Here is a 19,635-nt window from a genome sequence, read left to right as displayed (position 1 = left end):
TGCCTTTTTGAACAACGATTCTTTCTATTTGGAAGTTTTTCGAATATCGATGTATCCCGATATTGTGTTGTTTCCGACGGCCAACGATTGATCTAATTCCGATTTCCACGATGCAGAAATTATTGACTTTCGTTGCCGAGAAATTCCGAGAAACTCGACGCTGAATTTCCCAGATTATATTATATCGCTATGTTATATTATAGCGGCATCGTAGCAGCGAATTCTCGGCACAGCATAAATTTCATCGGCTCATCGTGTTTACGATTACATAATAGATCTATGCGATCTATATAATTTCTATATCCAAACTTGACGTTCGACATCAGAGGCATATTATCAAGTAACGCTACAATTGGCTGATTACCTTGTCAACGGTATCGGTGACCAAACAGGACCATCCAGGCGACAATAACGCATTATTGTAACGAAGACAAGCGTGTTCGCGTGAGGTTCCTTCGTTTCATAAAATCTGATCGGCATCGATAGCCCCTTCGTGTCGCGGACGCATCCCAACGACAGCGAGTGCTTTCACTTTCTGTCAGGCTGATGCGTTCAGATACAGATCGCGGTCTGTTGACATCCATTGATCATGACATGAATAATGAATGGATACACAGTCTGAATAATGCATGCATCAACGCTCAACAACATCCACTCGGTGTCGGTGTATAACCGGTCGCCGATATACCCGGAAACGTTAACGAACGCATTGACGAATCGTTCGCTCTTAGCGGGTTCGTCTTCTTCTCATTCCGCGTCTTTTGTTCGGTTTATACCATTTTTCGTATGCCTCAGAGTCAAATTTACATCACTCGTTGAATTATTCGTTTTGCTTGTTACGGACGATCGGATTTGAAGAATATTTCTTAGTTCATTTGGCCCGGCTTCGAGCAGTTGGAGCGTCGATGAAGTTCGACGACTAGAAATTAAAATCGAACAAGCGCGTACGCGCGATAATGGTTTCGCAAAAAGCGATAAAACGACAGAGACGTTTCGCGTTTCGGCTCTGTCATCGTTTGGCGAGTAATAAACATTAGCTTGTTCCGTAATATAGGAGGTCGTGAGGAGGGTATGAGTAGAGACACGGGTCGACAAGGTACCTCGGCTACGCTAGATAGTTATAGCTATTTGCGGTCCATCGAAGACATAATTAGTTTTCCTCGGTAGCCTTGGTCGACCGAAGCTGATAGACAGTTTTCGGGAGAATCGACCGACCGATGGAAACACCATTTAGTTAAGAAGTGCCTTCGTTTGCGTGGAACGCTATTTATTTTGCGGCTCTGTCGAGTTTTGCGGGATTGCGTTACGACCGCCAAGTATGAAATTTGATGGAATAAAGTACGTCGATTATCGAGCTTCCTAAGAATCTCGTATTTCAAACTTGAAATCAATGCGTACGAATATAGAGAAACTAAAATTCCAGTAAAACAGCGTAGTAATAAAATATTTTATTTCGAATTTACCATCTAGAATTCGCGTTCGCGAGCGACGCTAAAAAAAAATTGTTAACTCGAATCTGTGAAATTTCTGACGAGCAAAGTAATTTTATTTTTTTTGTTTTTGTGTTTTTATTATTTATATTATAGACAACGCAACAGCGAGATGACGATACTATCCTTTGTCGTTACAGGGTCGGTGAACGAGGCTGGTGTTTTCACCCTTCGTGGCAGGCAGGAGGGAGGACGGCGTGCTAGAAGAACCACGACGAGCACCACCAGTACAACGGCGTCCAGCTCGACGTTGATTTCTCTGTCGGACGAGGTGGCGCAGCCCGCGGCCCTTTTAGCCCCCGAAGAGGACTTATGGTCTACCAGTTCTTCCGCTACGACCGATGTTCCAGTCTCCTTAGATACAGCTGCCGCTCCGTCAAAGCCACCCTTGGAACTGGTGGTGAAACCTCACAGCAAGGTCATATTGCCATGCGAGCTAGAGAATTACTCGAGGCTGCTATTGCCCGGGGTCAGGTAATTTAACCTTCTTCATCGACGAATGAAACGCGCACGAGCGACTATCACGAGATTCGTCCTTTTTCTCTGTTACGTACCTCCGTCTAAAGATAAATTTATATCGTAGAAAATGTGGCTTGGTTTATTCGCTTCTTCCCCGAGAAGGATTTCTTTCTCCTCGTTCAAGAGAAAGTGATTTATTTGGCGTGAAAATAGCTGCTTTAGTCGGATGGATAGTGTGTTCATTTGAAATTTATCGCGTTCGCGTTTGAAAAAGAAGCTGTTTAAACTGGGCATCGCTGTTTAGCAAACTAAAATTTGATAATTAAAATTCCATTGTAAAAAAGATATTGTTAGAAGACGAGCAAGGCTTTGCTAGAACGATTTTCTTGAAAAATAGCTGTTCGAAACGTAGAAATAATTCCACTGCGGACGTATCTAGCACGGTTATTAACCAGATAGATGATGACATTCTGTCAGTTTTGATCGATAACTCGGAAACACGTCGGAAAGACCAATATTTTCTAAAAAAAAAAAAAAAACAACGTTCGATTCGTCTTAAAAGTAACTGGGGACGCAACGAAACAGATTCGTCGTAATTGCTGACACAGTTCTGCACGCGTAGCCGTTTCCCCGCAAATGGGAAGATTCGATTTAAAGTAGCGAGAGCAAGTAGTCGAAGTCGATATCGTCGCAGCAACGAATTCGCACGGTATTGTCGTTGCGAATTAATTCTCTAATTGGTACGAATTGTCTTGTTAGGAGCTACAGAATACGACCAGCGAGATGGCTGCACGAGGGAAGTCCGGTAGATATGATTACAATCAACACGAGAACGGAAATGAGTGGAACTGGACATAGATATATCGGTGACTCTATCACGGAGGCGTTGCATATAGACAACGTTAGATTAGAAGACGACGGTATATGGGGTTGCACGCTGGAGGACGATCAGGGGAAGATACTTTCCGGCAGACCTGTGAAGCTCGTCGTCCTCGGTAAGTTACGATTATGAATATTGAACACGATAGTTATATCTAGTTAATAGTATTAGCAAATATTGACGAAACGGTACTGCCGTATAACGAGCGAGTAGCTAGAAATTAATTATCGAGGATTAAGGTCAATGCTGTTTGTCGATTCTCTTTATTAGGAAATTTTTATATTCGCGCATTGTGCTTCTCCTGCTATACGAGAAAAATTATTTCCAACAGTCGTAACGAGCTTTCAGCGAGTTATCAAGATTATTACAATTAAAAGAGAACGTCAGAAAGTAATAAAAAAAAAAAAAAAAAAAAAAAAATAAGAAAGTCCTGGGAGAGAAAGGAAAAATGGTCGACAGAAATATCGATCGAACTGAGAAACAGACCGAGAACGATATCGCGTGTCGGGCAAAAGCTTTCGACGAGTTACAACGTATCACAAATCATTTTACCGATTCGTCGTCCGTAATCGACTCCAGAGAAAGCAGATTACCAGATCTCCTTTCAGAGAACCACCATTCCCGTGTCAAATTATTTCTTAGTCTCTACAAAATGCTACTCCGAGTCCCAGAAATGTAAAGATTTTATGCATATTAAATCAAGTCGCTCGGACCACGGTTGCATCCTCGCGCCGCATGAATATGCATCTGTCGTAAACGTTCCTCCCCTTCTTTCTCTTCCTCTCGTTCCTGGTATTCTTTTTAATTTGCTCTTTTTTCTGCTTGACGGACGCATCGGTCGCGTTCGTCTCCGCGGCAAAACGTACATACACGCGACGAAACAATGGTATGCACGGGACGAAACAATCGTTGCAAGCGGCGTCGCCGACTGCCGCGCGACACGCTTCAACCCTCTGCGCCGACCCGCTCGAATCACGTTTCAAATGAACCAGCCGCCACGCGGCCGTCTACGCCATCCTCCTGCGGACCACTTTTGTTTTTAATATCTCGCCCGTTGCTCGCGCGAAGTACAGCCCTTCCTTTATTTCCAGCTAGCCGCTAGACGTGTCCTGGCCAACCCCGGAGCTGCTCTTTTCAGTCTGACCGTCGCGCTTCTCGCCTCGTTTATTTGTCATCCGTGCAACCCCTCGCGGCGATGTTTAATTTCGCGCGCTAGTCTGCTTGAGTTCCGAACCAGCCGACTTGTCAACGATTTCCTAGCAAGACTTTACGCAACGTACCGGGGTTTATGGCTTATTAGACAACCCGAGCTCTTTCATTGCGCTGGAACAATTTTTCTTACACTTTATGGAAAATTTTTGCGCCATTTAACCGAACTAGTCGCTTTAGAAATCCGGATCTGGTAATCGTGGTGAGTGGAAAGATTCGCAATTTTCCTACTAAAATAATTGACCGAATACCGAATTATAGCGAGTGACAAATCAACGTTTGGACGATGAATACGTACAAGAACCAATTCCCAAGAGTATAGAAACACGAATCTTAACTTACCAAAGAATAACAAATGTAGGATATGTGTAGCATCAAAAAGTTCTGAAAGAACAGGGCTATGAAAGAATAGAAATTAATTGATATTCGACTAAAGATTCTATACACACAGATTTCACCGGAAGAAATTACGTACCATCGATAAAAACGATTAAACGTTTCAATTTCTTCATTACCCTTAACAAAACTGATGCGATAACATTAAGATTGTATTCGAAGGGCAATTTCCGAATATTGCGAGCTAGCAAACAAGCCTCGAACAAGGCATATCGAAATAGAAGCATATAACGTTCGATGAAAAGACGACCGATAATATGCTTGTAACGCGTTCGTCGAGTCATAATCATCGATTTCGTCGGTGTTGGTGAAATCCCAGCGACTCGTCGTAGCCGGGGGATGAAAGGAGGAGAAGAGATTGGAAGACGTTGCTTGGAAATGGTAACGTCGTTCTGCGTTTGATGGGAATAGATTTGCTTAGCGCCCTCGGGGTTGCCGTAAGCGAATTCGCGGCGAAGAAAAAGTTAAGAATAATGCACGTTTTATGCGGCTGCTCCGCCGAATTCTCTGTACTCGAGCCGACCAACAGACAGCGGAAGCGTCGCGGCGTTCCGCAAATCGAAATCCTCCTCTGCCCTTTTATCGCTGATTTTCCACAACGAATTCGTTTAGCCGCGCTCGACAACACACTCTCCTTGTTTTTGCATTCTTCGCACCAGCGAAGTAGTCGAATCACGAGGAGACGAACGTCTAAGTTTCTCACCGAGAGAATCTCGCGTCTCGCTTTTCTTCGGCTCGACCCCACGATCCCTCCTTTAGTTTCTCCACGCTCGTTGGACACCTGTGCTCGCTTCTCTTCCGCCGACGTTAGATTCTTCGACATTTTTCCCCCGCTGTTCGAGCCGAAATTCAATTTGCCGGCTTGTTCTTCAGCCAGGACAGTCGAGGCGAGGGAGGGCACGCGTGTACTACGGTTCTCGTGTTGCGGAGAACGTCTGATCGTGACAACAGGCAGACCATTGCCGCTTAACGGTACTTGTTCCAATCGCAATCGTTCGATCCCTTCGACTTTCCTTTTAACCTCGCCCTCGATCCGTCGTACTGCCTTTCTCCTCCTCGTCCCTCTTGCTCCCTCGTCTCTTCTCGTTTCCTTCCGTTCCATCCAGCAACCTCGGCCCATAAGGCTGACGAGACTGGTATAAGGTACAGAGAGAAATCTTGTTGTCCGACACGAATGTGCAGGCATTCCACTGTCCGACCAATATCGGGGCTTTCTCCTTTATCAGAGCAGACCGGGCAGATACGGCCTCGCTCGGTCCGCTGCGCCGCGTCGGTTCAACTCCATCGTCGAAACCACGCTAACGAAATTCGTGGCATTCCGCTTTCGTTCCGCCTCCTGCTGCTCCTACTCCTTCGCCGCGCTACGCCAACACTCGCGGCAATATCCTTTTTCTCTCTTCGTTTCCCTCTGTCCGGGTAACGTTCGACTTCCTAAGGTTTGCATGATAATGGCTCGATTCACGTGGACGTCAACGGAACCGCTCTTTATAAGTTTCGCCTCTCTTCCTCTTGCCGACCAACCTTTTTTCTCTATCTTCTTCTTCCTCTTCTTCTTTATATTCTCTCCCGTTTCGAGAGTTTCTTTGTAGATTTTCGCGAGACGAGCTGACGACAATAAAACGCCGATGGAGTGGATGGTATTCCACGTACAAAGCTGGTATTATTTAAACTTTCGCAAAAGGATGTCGAGAAATCGGATCTGTGAGCCGGTTGCACGGTACGCTACCTAAGCCGCATGCCGACCGTATGAATTAGAAACTGCTTCTTTCACGGCGTACATCCTTCTTTATCTTTCAAGGAAATACAGTCTTGGTTTTCGACTGTTGCGCTGGGTCATAAGTCGTGAAAGCAAACACCGTTCTCTATCATTTGTTTATTCCCGTCTGTTTGTTCGATTTAGCGATTTAGCGATTCGCTACTAACGTCGATTTCGTTGGATGATAAACATCGTTAAAGAAAAAGGCACGTTAATATAGAGAAATAATTAACGGCATAAGATAGTCCTTCCTTCCCTGAGATTACCACGCACAAAGACACTTTCCGGTATTCTTCTTCCAATTCTAAATCGTATCACCACCAAAGGTCTTTTCATCCAGGCTACATCGTCATCGTCGATAAAAAAAAAAAAAAAAAAAAGAGGGTAAAAAGAATCACGATCGCATAAATGCCTATCGAACGAGGAAGAGCGAAAATCTGCTCGGGAATCTGCTTGTGGGAATTAATTAAACGCGTACCGCGATGTAATTTGCTAATCTCGTTATGCCAGGTTCTTTGTCTCGCCGTTTAGAACTTTATTAGCGGCAGTGGCTAAATAGTTGGCCCTTTCGTCGGGGAATCTAATTAGGCGACGACCGGCACTGTCTCGAGGCCGTCGTCGACGAATTTCGAAAGATAAAAGTATTGTTTCGGCCGTAAACCGAGCAGAGGAGGGCTTCTTTTTCGTTCCGTCGCTTGTTCCCGGTGCGTTGGGACAAAAGCTAAAGTTTGCACGGCGGGACGGGCCGCGAGGGTTGCTTCATTGTTTCCACCGTTGTCACCGCTCGAAAGCGGAAGCCGCGGAAGCGCGACGGAGGAACGAGACCGGTGTCACCGAGACGTTTACACGGTGTATTTATAACAGACTGAAAAGTATAGCAGTCAGATACGGAGAAGCAGTGCCGCGGATGGCAGTCGCTCATTGTGTCGTTGCGGCGAATTTTCGGAAGCCTCGGACCTCGCCATTGTTCCCCGGTTAATCGCGCGCTGTTAGCGTGATTGCGCTTTTCCTTGCAGAGTAGACGGATTTGCGAGGTAACCAAGAGAGGTTTGTTCTTTTGTGTGTTCGTTACACTCGTAGCATCAGATATTAAACAGGCGATGGAACGAAAAGATTCTACTTTGTTCGTCAGTTAATTCTACATTCCCTTTTCAGCCAGAGACCATCGACTTCCCCTGTACCATTTTGCTTCCACGGCGGCGTTTGCTTTCATCTGACATTCATCTTGCGAAGAAATGTTATCGATCCTCGCAAATATCGACAACTTGGTACAAAGTTTGCAAACTATAGATTTCGTTGTACGACGGCCGACTTGTACGTGCTTGTTCCACCGAATCGATCGATTATCTTTGAGCGATCATGTTCGTTGGTGTACATCTACAAAATTATCCCACTGTTCGTCCCTGTTTGTAACGTTTTTCCTACTATAATACATTCTGCATGGAGAGCAGCATCGCTAGCGGAATCTAAATCAATGATTCTTGTTGATTCGGACAGAAATAAATATGTCGACGTGAATTGTCAATTAAGGGATGAACATCGATGCTTGTACGGCCTGGTTTACCTTAATATATCGTCTTGTTCGCGGAGCCTTGCGCATACCTGTCCTGGGATCGTACACGCACTTAGACAATCGTCGTTCCGGACCAGTGGGACAAGGGCATTAATGCAGGTGGTGTAAATTAGCGCATCAAAGCCCAGTACTATACTACCACGTCGCCCAGTGATTATTGATGCGAGCCAACCATTGGCCACTAACTACCCATTGATTAGCTGAAGGTTTCCGCGTAATTAATGGAACATTCTCCAGCACCAATGGCCTCGCGATCGATCGCTTACAATTTCTGTCTTCGCCACGATTTTCCATATTTTACTTTTCTTTTCGTCCACGATAGCGTTAGGCCCAGTAAAATATTTTCTATTCCGCTTCGCGTCCTCGCGAATGACACGACCAGTATATCAAAGACACGGATAGGCTTTTGGAGACTTAAAAAGTGAAATTTTGTTTTTTCGATTACTCAAATTTTAAGCGACACGTCTCAAATACAACGATCAAAGGCAACGGAATAAAAATTCCAAGCTTCGAAAGCAAGTTTTCTTCGCTTGATCGCAAAGTCTGCGAATTCCTATCGCGAAGCAGACGATACATCGAACGATCTACGAACGTGTTCAAGATCTTTCTCGATCGGGAATGTTAAGCGCAAAGCCAAAAACCGTCGATTACAAGCGATTTAAGTGCAAAATCGGGTTTGCAACGGCGAGGAGAAGCGAGGTTGGTGTTTCGCTTGGCCGGCGGCCGAAGTAATTTAATTTCATCGGCCGGTGATGACCGCAGGAGTCGCCAAACATCGAATACCCGTCGTATTTCCGGGCGGCGCTGTTTCGACGCGGTTAATCGCGGCCTCGACTATCGAAAATCGCGCGCGTACATTCGAAACCGACGGTCGATCGATCGTTCTTGGTTATTAGCCGATAGATTCTGTTTGTACGGCTTCTGCTCGCGCTACGATCTGACAAAAAACTCTATTTGACTATCACATTTGATCTGGAATACGGTTACAGCATCGCTTTACGACGAAGCGCTAGCACCCTCTGTTCGCTGGTAACTTGATTTCGCGTTTACCACTAGAATTTCCAGTTTTGGGCGCTGACAGATCCTTTAGAAGCCTTGCGCCCAAGGCACGCACAGATGCAACAGCACTAGGTAATAATTTTCCGCTTAATTTCCCCACGTCGATGTGCCGTTTCTCCAATCAGCGGCTATCGTGTTTATCTGGCCGTACGATTCTGCCTGTTACTCGCTCGTCGTGCACTTTGAATTAATCGTTCGGATCAAATCGATCATTTGATTTCTATGCATATCTCGACGATACATCGTTATATAAATATAACCAGGTTATAAAAATTGCGAGGCAAAACTCGTTTATAGATCAAGGATCAACTTGAATCAGCGTAAACCAGATTACTCACCCACGTTCTATAGCTCTTACTTTACGTGCGATCGATATAATTATTACCAGACGTTCAACTACGTCTGAGATTTATACCGGACACATCTATCGACCAAGAAACTCTCGCGACTTCAATTTCCCGATATTACGTTTAATAATCCAGTTACGAGTGTTAGTTAATATCGTGTCTAGGAAATATCTCCAGTCTTTTGCCAGAAAAAAACACGGGACCCGTTAGAAGACGTTGTAATCTCGTCCATCGCGAAACCATCGCGAAAGAATTTAGCGCAAAGTTAATTATCTCCAACGAGGTTGTTTTTTCAAGCGAACCGCGCGACCATGCGTATTCAATTCTCGGTGGAAACAAGAAATTGCCGTTTTCAAGAGCCGTCTCTCCTCTACCTGTTACCATATCTCGTATATACAGCACTTTTCGAGTCGCTTCTCTTACACGGTCTCTCGATCCTGTCTCTGTTTCCTCGTCGACACACACCGCACCCCAGGTTTCCCCCGTGAGCGTGTGTTGCACGCCTACGAAGTCGAGTGGCGAGTCAATAACCTCGAGCTTCCGGTCGACGGTACACTTGAAGGGCTGTCGTTCGAACCGACAACTCTCCTCCGTTGCACGACGTTATCGTTCTCCGGGCATTTAACGCCGGTCAACGATACACGCTCGTCGGAGAAGCTGCGCGTTTCCGGTCGTCTGCGGCACTGATTGCCTTCCAAACCGACGGAACCGAACGTAAGTTGCAGTGGTAGCGGTACAAGTATTTGCATGGACGAAGATTCTTTTTCGCCGGTGAATCGAATCTTTTTCTCTTTTAATTACGACGAACGATAATGCGATAAAAGTACTTGGGAAATATTCGATGTTTTCAACCCTTTCGCGACAGACATTAATTTCCAATTTGGTCGCGCGTAATATAAGAAGTACGTACTGTTCGACGTCCAATCTCTTCTTTTCAATATTTTTATAATTTACGTTTTCCACGCCTTTTTCATCTTTAACCCATAGAGATATTTTAGATTTTATCCCTTTGGTGTCGCATATTACGAAGAACGAGAACATCGCACGTGTCTTCTCTTTGTCATTCGACATTCGTGAAATATTTTCAGAGGAAGGATAATGCAAACATAGCCAAACTAATCTGCAAATCGACCAGAGAATCGAAAGTGGCGATGCTATTGTCCGAAACAGTAGCTTTCATCGGCGAGGCGTTGCGTCGCGAAGATCGTCGATCGACTTTAATCTCCGTGACTGATATTGCACGCTAGTTAATTAACTGGTCTCACGGTGCAAATCCTTTAATGTAGCCTGGAAGCGCGATCAGACTGCCGATATACGGAGCATTGTTCTGTTTTCTGGTCCGTGAGGAACGCTATAATTAGTTGACTATCTCCGGTCAGTCGTTTCATTGCTTGTTCAGTTGCCGTGCAAACAGCGACGAAACAATCTCTGGTGTTCTACGCGATTTAATGACCAAGCCTGGCCGCAATTCCCGCGATTATAATCTACGCTGCGGCAGCCTGCCGCACAGCTCCATTTGGTCAAGATACATTTTGCACGAATCACCTGTATCCGTGCTGCTATCCTCGGAGAGAATAATTTTTCCGCACGTCCGTGTAAAGGAAATTCTGCTCGCTGAAGACGCGAGAGATTTCGACTTACTTTTCTTCTTTCGTTTAAGCAATATTTGACGATCTAGATTTGCGGCTGTCCAGCCTTTGAATTTTCCTGTTTCGCAGATTCCAGACTCTTTCTTAATTTCGAAACAGCTTCAACATGTTTTATATTTTATACGTATAATATTACTCTGTGCGATATTCTCTGGAACCAAGAGAAAGTATCTCGAGGAAACAGACTTTATTCGTGTAAGGATTACGAATGGAAAGCGTCAAAGTAGAAAGTTAACAAAGCATTCAGTTAAAGCAGTTAACAAAGCTACTTAGCCGGTATCCAGCGTCGCGATCGCAAATGCTCGAGTTCTCGGTAATTTGTGTTTCGACCATCGAAGCGAGCTCTGTATTTGCTACCGCGATTGTGAATTTCTTGCGAGAACGGGGAGATAGGGAACAACAGGAAACTCCATAACTCTATATTCCGTTCTCTCCATTCCGACATTCAATCACTACCGGGTTCAGAGTTCAAATTCCCAAAGACCCTAATCGAAAATTCGAACTTGCCTCGACCACCGACTAATAATACACTTGGAGCCCGGTTCGTATCCCACTAAATATCGAAGCGCGACTACATTGATTTTCTCCCATGCGTTTCACATCTACGAAACGCGTACGCTTCTGTCGCCGGAGAAGCAGACAAAAATATTCCTCTTCTTTCGAAAGCTGCTGCAACCTCTCGGCTGCCGCGTTTATGTTAATTAGAACGCAGTATTCCTGCAATGCATTCTGCTGGCCCGGTAAGTCGGTTCGTGTTCATAAAAGGAATAGTGGTTTCGCGTTGCCACGTTCAATTTTAAAGAGGCGGGACAGACGCGGCGCTTAGAGCGCCAAATATCTGGCAGCACGAGCCACACCTACGACGGTAACCGGTTTTCTACGACGCTGATACCCGCCCACGGCGATGATGTCCGTTTTATACAGGCGATTTCGTATAACGAAGCGCGCCAATTTCCTCGTCTTCTCTCTTCTCGGATATCGCGCAACCTCGCTCCCCTCGCAAGAAAGTAGCGTCTGGCAATGAACTTTTTCGCCATAACGTGGCGGTCAAACGAGAGAGACTGACAAGCAACACAAGCGCGTGTACATAAATATATTCACGAATACAAAGAGTCTCGTGAAGAGTCGCCGTTAAGCGGGCAGCTAAATAGGGGCGAGGGTGAATAGGAAATGGGCTATGTAATGGGTGGTTCGTTGTCGAAAGTCATAAAACAGATTCGCCTAACGATAAGGTGTTCTCAACTAGGATCAAGGGGAGCAATCTTCGTCCAGGCGATCTTACATCGGATCGAGATCGCGTTTCTGTCAGATTACGCAAGCTGGACATTTGTCTCGACTTACGGTCAGCTGTACGTGTAATTTGGCAAGCTAATGGAAAAGATAGATGCAGATATCCTTTACGTTCATTTTGGAACCGTGTCCAGGTATGCAAAAGTGTCAGACTATGTATCGTCGTAGTACCTGCATAAGAAATACGAAGGACAGTGAAACGATAGTGGAAAATATTGCCGTATATCTGCGTATTACCGGACGATGATCGAAGAAAAGATTTTATCGTTTCGATTAATTTAAATCGATTATCAACGATGAATTTCGCTTCATCGATTTGCCAGGCTGTTTAGACGTCCGATAAGGTAAATTCTTATCGAAAGTCAGAGATCAACGAACATCGCGCTGACACGTGCATCAAATTCAAAGCCGTTTTCCCTCTGCGTAATTAAAATAATTAAACGAACATCAGAAAGATTCCAAGTTAGACTTCTTCTCTATGTCGTCGAATCTCTTTTACGTTAATCTCTTTTCCACGAATAGACAGACTACTAGACGTCAGAGCAATCGATCGTTCATTTCGCCCCGCTTCTCGCAGCAAATACCTAGCAACGATTCGCCAAGCTCGAAACTGTTTTAATTAACCGGCGATTTTTCCGCGGTTGTTCGATGATGGTTAATTAGATTCAACGTGGAATTAAGCTTCTCTGGGCAGATGATCGCCGGGCACAAAGGATCGGGAATTCAAGTTTCTCGGGCAAAATGAAATCCAATTACGCGAGAGCCCGTAAATAAAGTGCACACGACCGGTTCTCGGTCCCGTTCATAACTTTTAATCAGAACTTTGCTCAACGGAGGGCTATTTTTCCGGCGAACCGCTAAGTTTCCGCTTGGGCCACGAGCGTGCGGTTTTCATCGAACACGGCTAATGAATTTTCCGAAAATTGGCCCTGCTTCGACGTTGTCGCGAATTCGATTTCTGTCGAGCGTTCTTCATCGTCGAGCAGAAGAGGATCGTAAGAATCGACGAGATAAGAGAGAAGAGAAGCCCCGTGAATTTTGCTTTTAGTTCACCTGCCGATAGCGCGCTCGATCATCCCTCCTCGACACGCCGACAAAATACGAAACGAACACGTAGTTTTTTCCCAGCCGTTTCGATTCCACGGCCAAGTTATTACGTCGACGCCGGCGAGTTTCGCCTCGCCATTCACGTATCCCATTTCGTTGCGGAAGTTGCAGTCGGTTTTCATTCAGACGGCGTTATTCTTCTGACCGATTTGCTGTTTATAACCCAGCGTTGATCTACGCCGGCGAACTCTCGTGCGACTGAAAAGCGTGCCGGAGATTTTCAAAATCGATGGCACGGAACAGACGTTCTCGCGTGACGTGACTTCGTAAATTCTGCTATGCGAAATTAAACAACTGCACTCGTTAGCATTGAAATTTAATCATACAACTTTCCTAACTTTCTACAATAATAACGTGAAATAATACTATCTCTTTGAACGATGTTAAAAACTTCCAATTTACCAGGAAGCAAATGCACGAGAGCAGAATTTTGCGTTATAAAATTACGGTAACTCGATCCTCTTCTACGCGGAATTTCGAAATATTCAAAAATTCGAACCGTCTCCGTTTTTAAAATCTGTATCAAACACGTAAAACGATTTTAACGTTAATCTAAGAATTTCATCCGCATTATAAACTCAATTCCCCGGCCGAATACCGCGAATACTTTCGCACGGGTAATTCTAGTTCGGCAATGCGTGCGCGTGTATCATTTTGCAATTGTAACTCGAGCCACGTAACGTGGACGCGAAGCCATCCAATCGGCGGTGTGGTAAATCACGTTTCACCGGAGACCGCCGAATCAATTGACCAGGAAATTGGAAGCAAGTAAATAATATTACTGGATAATGGAAGCGTCGCTGTCCCTTTCCACCGGTACACGACGGTGTTAATTTTCAAGCCTGCCGACGTAGACGTCACCTTCCGTTCGAAAGGAGACACCGAACATGGGATTATGATATAAATCACGAGCTCCTTTTTCGTCTCTTTTTCGATCCGCTTCCCGGACGCACGATTCCGCTGGACCAGAGAGGTCGATCGTCGATTTTTCTTCGACAGTGGCGCGGCGCTTCATCAATAAGATCGCTCCCAAAGAGATGCATCAGCGGCGAACGAATAGACGGAGAGTGATAAATATAGCTGCTGTCTCGAACCAGGCGACGCGTGATATGAAGCCTTGAAAAATTGACACCAGCAAGCAGATCTATAACGAGTGATTCGCGAACCGTCGAGTTTCTTGTCTCCCTTTCTTTTTTTTCTCTCTCTCTCTCTTTCTCTCTCTCTCTTTCTCTCACCTTTTCGCGTATTCTAGGCGAAGCGGTTGTTGTCGCAGAGGATGAACGCGGAGGTGCGTCGATACAGATCGTAAAAAGGAAAATGCTTAGCTTCGCGTCTGGTCGATAGTCCGGTCGGGCGACTTATTTTTAATGCAGGATTTTGCGCATGATAGAAACAGAACGAATGTCGTTTCAGCTTTTGTGTATAACTTTTGATCGAATCGGTGCCTGTGTTTGTCATTAACACTTTACTGATCGCTAGCGGTTCGACAGCATACGCACGTCCGACCGGCAGCTCAGGCTCAGATTCTCCCTGGCGCCGGCTCTGTTTCGGTTTAGACTCTCCGATAGCGTTCTTTTCGTTCATCGCGAACGGTAAGTTTTTCAAATTGGTATAAAACTGTGGGAGTTTGCGAAGCAACGCAACTGACGCAACTGAGCGAGGTACCTTAGTACTAAATAGCAAATTACTGCTCAAATAACGAGAAAGATTGTCGGAGACAAAAAGTCGATTAGTCGGCTATCGGTCGATAAAGTGTTAAGAATTACTCGAATACGAAAAATGTACACGCGTACGATTTCGTCTTTATTGTTCCTGAAGCTTTCGCGGATAGCGGATTCATATAAATATAGCTTACTTTCTCGGAATTTTTTTAATCCATTAATTACTCTTACCGATTATTTTCTATTATTGGTTTGCCTTTATCACTGCCTGCTGTCAATTTTATTGCACGTCTATCGGTTACTTTCCTAGTAAGCAACTGTTCTTTCTCTTCTCGCGATCAGAGCTTTCCGTAAACGGAACACGGTATCGATTCTTGCTCTCGTTTTTCACGCAATTAAAAACAATCACAAACGATATGCCTCGTTACTTGGTCGATTCGAGGCAGGTTTGATCGCATTCGAGAGAGAGTCGGCAGCCCCCGATTCGCATTCAAAGCTACGATTTCCGCTTTCTTGCCGTTTCCTTCGCGCACTTCACGGTCTCGCGCTCGTTTTATCGCGTGTACGTGAGAGATTAGCGGATTAGCCGTGTGCAATGCATGGCTGATCAAAGTTTACGGCTGAATCGTTGAATGCAAGCAGTCCTGCGTTCCCGCGGGGGGAAACTTCATCTATACTTCACCCGAGGGTACTCGCGCAATAACCGTGTCTTTTGCAACGGACTGCAAATCACCGTTGTTTGATACCGTGCAACGCGCCGCGCTCGCTTTGTCCACGGTTCTTCCTTCGTTTTCTTCTTTCTTTCCTTTTCTCTCTTCGCGTTCGAGCCGTTGACACTTGGAGTTGTATCGAACCGAGCTCTCGTAGTGTGATTCTTTGATAGAGCGTGCATACAATACCAAACACGCTTCACGGAGTATAATTAATCAAAGGAGATACGCGACATCGGAAAAAGAGGTTTTTACCAAGAAAATAGAGAGTAATACTTTTGTTGTTGGGGTGGTAGAATTTTTGCCGAGACGGACAAAAGAGTCCTCGAACTGAAACGATAGACGAGCAGAAGAAAGATACTTAGTCGGATGTCTAGAGCGATAGAGTCGCGAGGCAAAGTGTTCGAGATTACGTGGCGAATGAAAGATGCCTGATCGCTCGAGATTTTGGCATGGTGGACAGTCGTGACCGATGCATTTTTCCAAGAGATTATATTGGGAAGCTCGTCGGAATGCTCGATCGACGTTTCACATCGGTATATTTCACACGCTTCCATTTTACGCAACGTTTTCCAACGCAAACGTTTTCTCTCTCGATAAACTGGTAAATGCAAGATCAAACTGTAACAACGTGCGTTCGAACTGATCGATCGTTGCCATAACAGGTTGAGAATCACGAAAGATATTTCAAAGTAACTATTAAAGCAATGGAAATCAAAGTGTAACCGCCGCAAAAAGACCTCGGGTCATTAACATTGAACGCTCCCAGAAGGGCAAGCGTGTTGTTCGTCCATGTCGAGACTCGCATCAGCCAGCGGTTTGAGAAACTTCAAAGAAAACAGGTATTCTTGAAGAACCGCAAGCAGGTCCCTTTGAGCCGGCAGTTCTCCCAGAGGCGGTGGATACAAAGAAAGCAATAATTCTTGGAGGATCGGTTAGTATCGCGGCGAGGAAACACGGCAAAGTACGCGTCTCACGTATTTGGCACGGGGGATAAACTCGGACCGTTGGCTGGCAGCGAGGCGCGGCGCAGCGAGTCGAGAGTGCTAAAGGAAAACCATTTCACGCCCGACTACCCTTTTCTCTCTCTCTCTTGCTCAGAGAGAATAGTCGATCGTTTCGCGTCTCGTTAGCATCTCATCCATCGCTGGTGTCTGGCTGCCTTACCTGACTGCCTGTTTGCTCGTCGAGCCGGTTGCCAGTCGCCCTCGCTGCAGGCTGAAATTTCGCTGTGTTGTTGCTTCCTCGTCCCGTCCTCTTCTTTTTCCAATTCTTCGTCCCTTCCTTCTTCTTTGATCTCACCCCTTATCCGTGCCGATCCGTCCAGGAATCCGAGATTTTCCGTACGAGATACGCGATGCTGCGCGTCTCTTGCACGAGCACAGCTGGCTGTCTGTGAAAAGCGGAAAAAGACGAGCGTGTTCACGCCGTACGCGGCCTCCGGTATTCGAGAACCATCGGCACCATCTATCCCACTTTCGTATGCGAATTCCAGCCGCGTCAGCGGTCTGGCAACTGAATAAGTCATCTCGCGTCGATATACTCGCTCGCTACCGGTTTGCATTCGCGAGACGACTATGCGCGAGTTGGCCGCGACACCTTCCAAGTTACGTTGGATCGTTGCGCGAGTTTTCCGAGAGTTTACTTTACGGTGCTGCGGTTGCGGTACGGTTGCAGTTCGTTTAATCAGGACGATACAGGGTCTCCCAGCTTGGGGTGGATCGGCCCGTGATTCACCCTCGTGGATTAATTCTCGAAACGCCAAGGAATTTATCGCTCGCCGGTGGTCTAACGCGGCAATTGCAAGATTTAAGGCACCGATCGAACGAGCAAAAGTTGGAATTCGTTTTGGCGCGCGTTAATTCGCCTCGGTCTCGAGATAATTTAATGCTCGCTGAAATGGGTAAGGGTGGTTTCCCAGCAGGTGCGTAGACTTTATAACGTGGCCATTCAAAGGCGTGCAATTTATCCTCCGGTCCGCGTCGAAAATCTCCGCTTTATAAAAAGTAACGTTTCTTACGGCGCTCCGTCCTTCGAGAATATTTGCATTTTAGAGGAACCCTCGCCTTAGCGTTCGTACAGACGCCTAGGAAATTTAAGACTGTTTGGATAAACATCGAGGCAAACCCCGCGCCACGGTTCATCGTAATTCGCGGTATTCGCGTTGAAATATCGTCGGGAGATCGAACTCTTTGACGAGCAGGTTTCCTCCAGGTAATTGATGATATTTGAATTTAAACGACTCTGAGGAAAACGCTTGTCTCGCGGGAGTTGTTCTACTTTCTGTTATCGTTGCAACTATTTCGAGAAATTTGTATATCTTGCGTAAAACCAGAATTTACAAGCCTCTTTTAACGTGTTTCCTCCCATATCGATGCATTCTGTTATCAGCATCGCCGAGTAAACGTTGACCTACTCTACCTTGCCAGTTGTCTGTTCGCGCATTTACTTATTCTGCTTACTTCTAATCAGGAATTCCATTAACTCCCTCTGTTTAAATTGTTCCGTGCATTAACATACACCAACAGTGGAACGCTCTATATGCTCTCGAAGAATAAACGAATCATAGTTGACGTTTGAAGAATCATAGATGGTGCTCGTATAACCGAACGGACAACGTACAACGCCATTGGATCTAATTTACGGCAGATTATATTGCTGTCGTAACGCTTACGTACCCTTCGTTTTCACCCGAACGAGTGGATACTTTCATAATTAAAAGCACTTCATTGCAGCATGCAAAGCGCGAACAGAAATTGCTGGAGACGCGTGACCGTACGCGACCCTGCTCGAATTTTAAAGTATATGCGCGTTCGTAAAACGAAGCCGTTTATTTCGCAGAGTGTCGGCTGGAAAAACTACTTTAGCGTTTAAACACTTTCTTTCGCAACATTTCCGCGCGTATAAATTCGAATTTTTCAACTTTGCCACTTCTTTATCCCCGAATACGTACGGTAATGTGAAAAAACCGTCCAAAATCCACGCGCGAAACTGTTTCACGGACACCTACTTTCCTTTTCCGAGTCCTTGTGTAATCTACACATTTGTATATGTTCAGTTAAAATTCTATAGATAGGAAACGCTAACAAAATTTATCTTTTCCACGTAAATTGGAGTTACGTGTATTATATAAAGGTAGAAAGCAGATTGATTTTCGACGCGTATACCGTGAATCTTTCAAAATATCGGAAGGCTAAACCATAAATATCACGTTTGCAACGTCGCGATAAATAGACGCAGTTATCGTACAGCGGTATTTAATCACAGCACGGTGAGAAACACCGCAATGATAGAGTAACGTATTAAGTAAAATAGGCTTAGAGTAGTCGGACCACCGGACGGTATAATAGACCGATCTATACACGAGAATATGAAAGTAGAATAGACTAGCGCGCAGGCAACGTGTTGGAAGTGGAGTAGCTCGAGTATATGGGTAGGCACGCGGAAAGTAAAATAGGCTCGTGCACGGTCAGACATGTGGAAAGTAGAGCAGGTCAGTGTTTGGTTGGTAAGTAGCATAGATCGAAATAGAGTCGGGCGATGCCGTCGACCCGGTGTGTTGGTGAAGTGGTTTTGGCTATGTTGTCTGCGATTAAACATTTGTCTTCGTCAAACATCGACGATTCTGCTGCGCTATTAAGTAGAACGAAGATAAAGTACACAATTGAATTTTCTATACGACTGGGACCGGAAGTAGTACCGGTGCACGATATTATACATTCTGGCGATATTATTTCGATATCCATTCCGCGGTACGAGCAGTTTAGAATTATTGATATTTTAGTAGTTTCCGGACATGGAACTTTGTCAGGGTGAATCGCATCGGACATTATTTAAGCTGTTTATGCACTGGCGACTTGGAATTGCAGTTTAATACGTAATATCCCGTGGCTATATCCTTCGTGAAATATTGAATACAATAATGTCACTGTCGCAAGCTATGATAAATTGATTTTAAAGTCTTTGAAAGGGACGGCTATGCAAATGATTTCTGACAATAATAGCGTCACTCGCGACTGATCGTTCTTGCATCGTAATATCACGCGCTG

At 45.3% G+C, this 19,635-nt stretch overlaps 1 protein-coding gene across 1 annotated transcript in view; it reads left to right on the top strand.

Annotated features, from left to right (window-relative positions):
* The window catches only part of LOC117210973 (B-cell receptor CD22), a 314,738-nt gene that overhangs the window by 154,748 nt on the left and 140,355 nt on the right, over positions 1–19,635 (top strand). Inside the window, exons 4-5 of the mRNA XM_033454474.1 lie at positions 1,631–1,964; positions 2,709–2,944. Coding sequence (XP_033310365.1) covers positions 1,631–1,964; positions 2,709–2,944 — 570 coding nt within the window. The remainder of the gene's footprint in view (positions 1–1,630; positions 1,965–2,708; positions 2,945–19,635) is intronic.

This window comes from Bombus bifarius, unplaced genomic scaffold (genome assembly GCF_011952205.1).
Source record: "Bombus bifarius isolate JDL3187 unplaced genomic scaffold, Bbif_JDL3187 scf7180000008213, whole genome shotgun sequence".
Lineage (NCBI taxonomy): Eukaryota > Metazoa > Arthropoda > Insecta > Hymenoptera > Apidae > Bombus > Bombus bifarius.
This window is presented reverse-complemented; position numbering and strand designations above follow the sequence as displayed.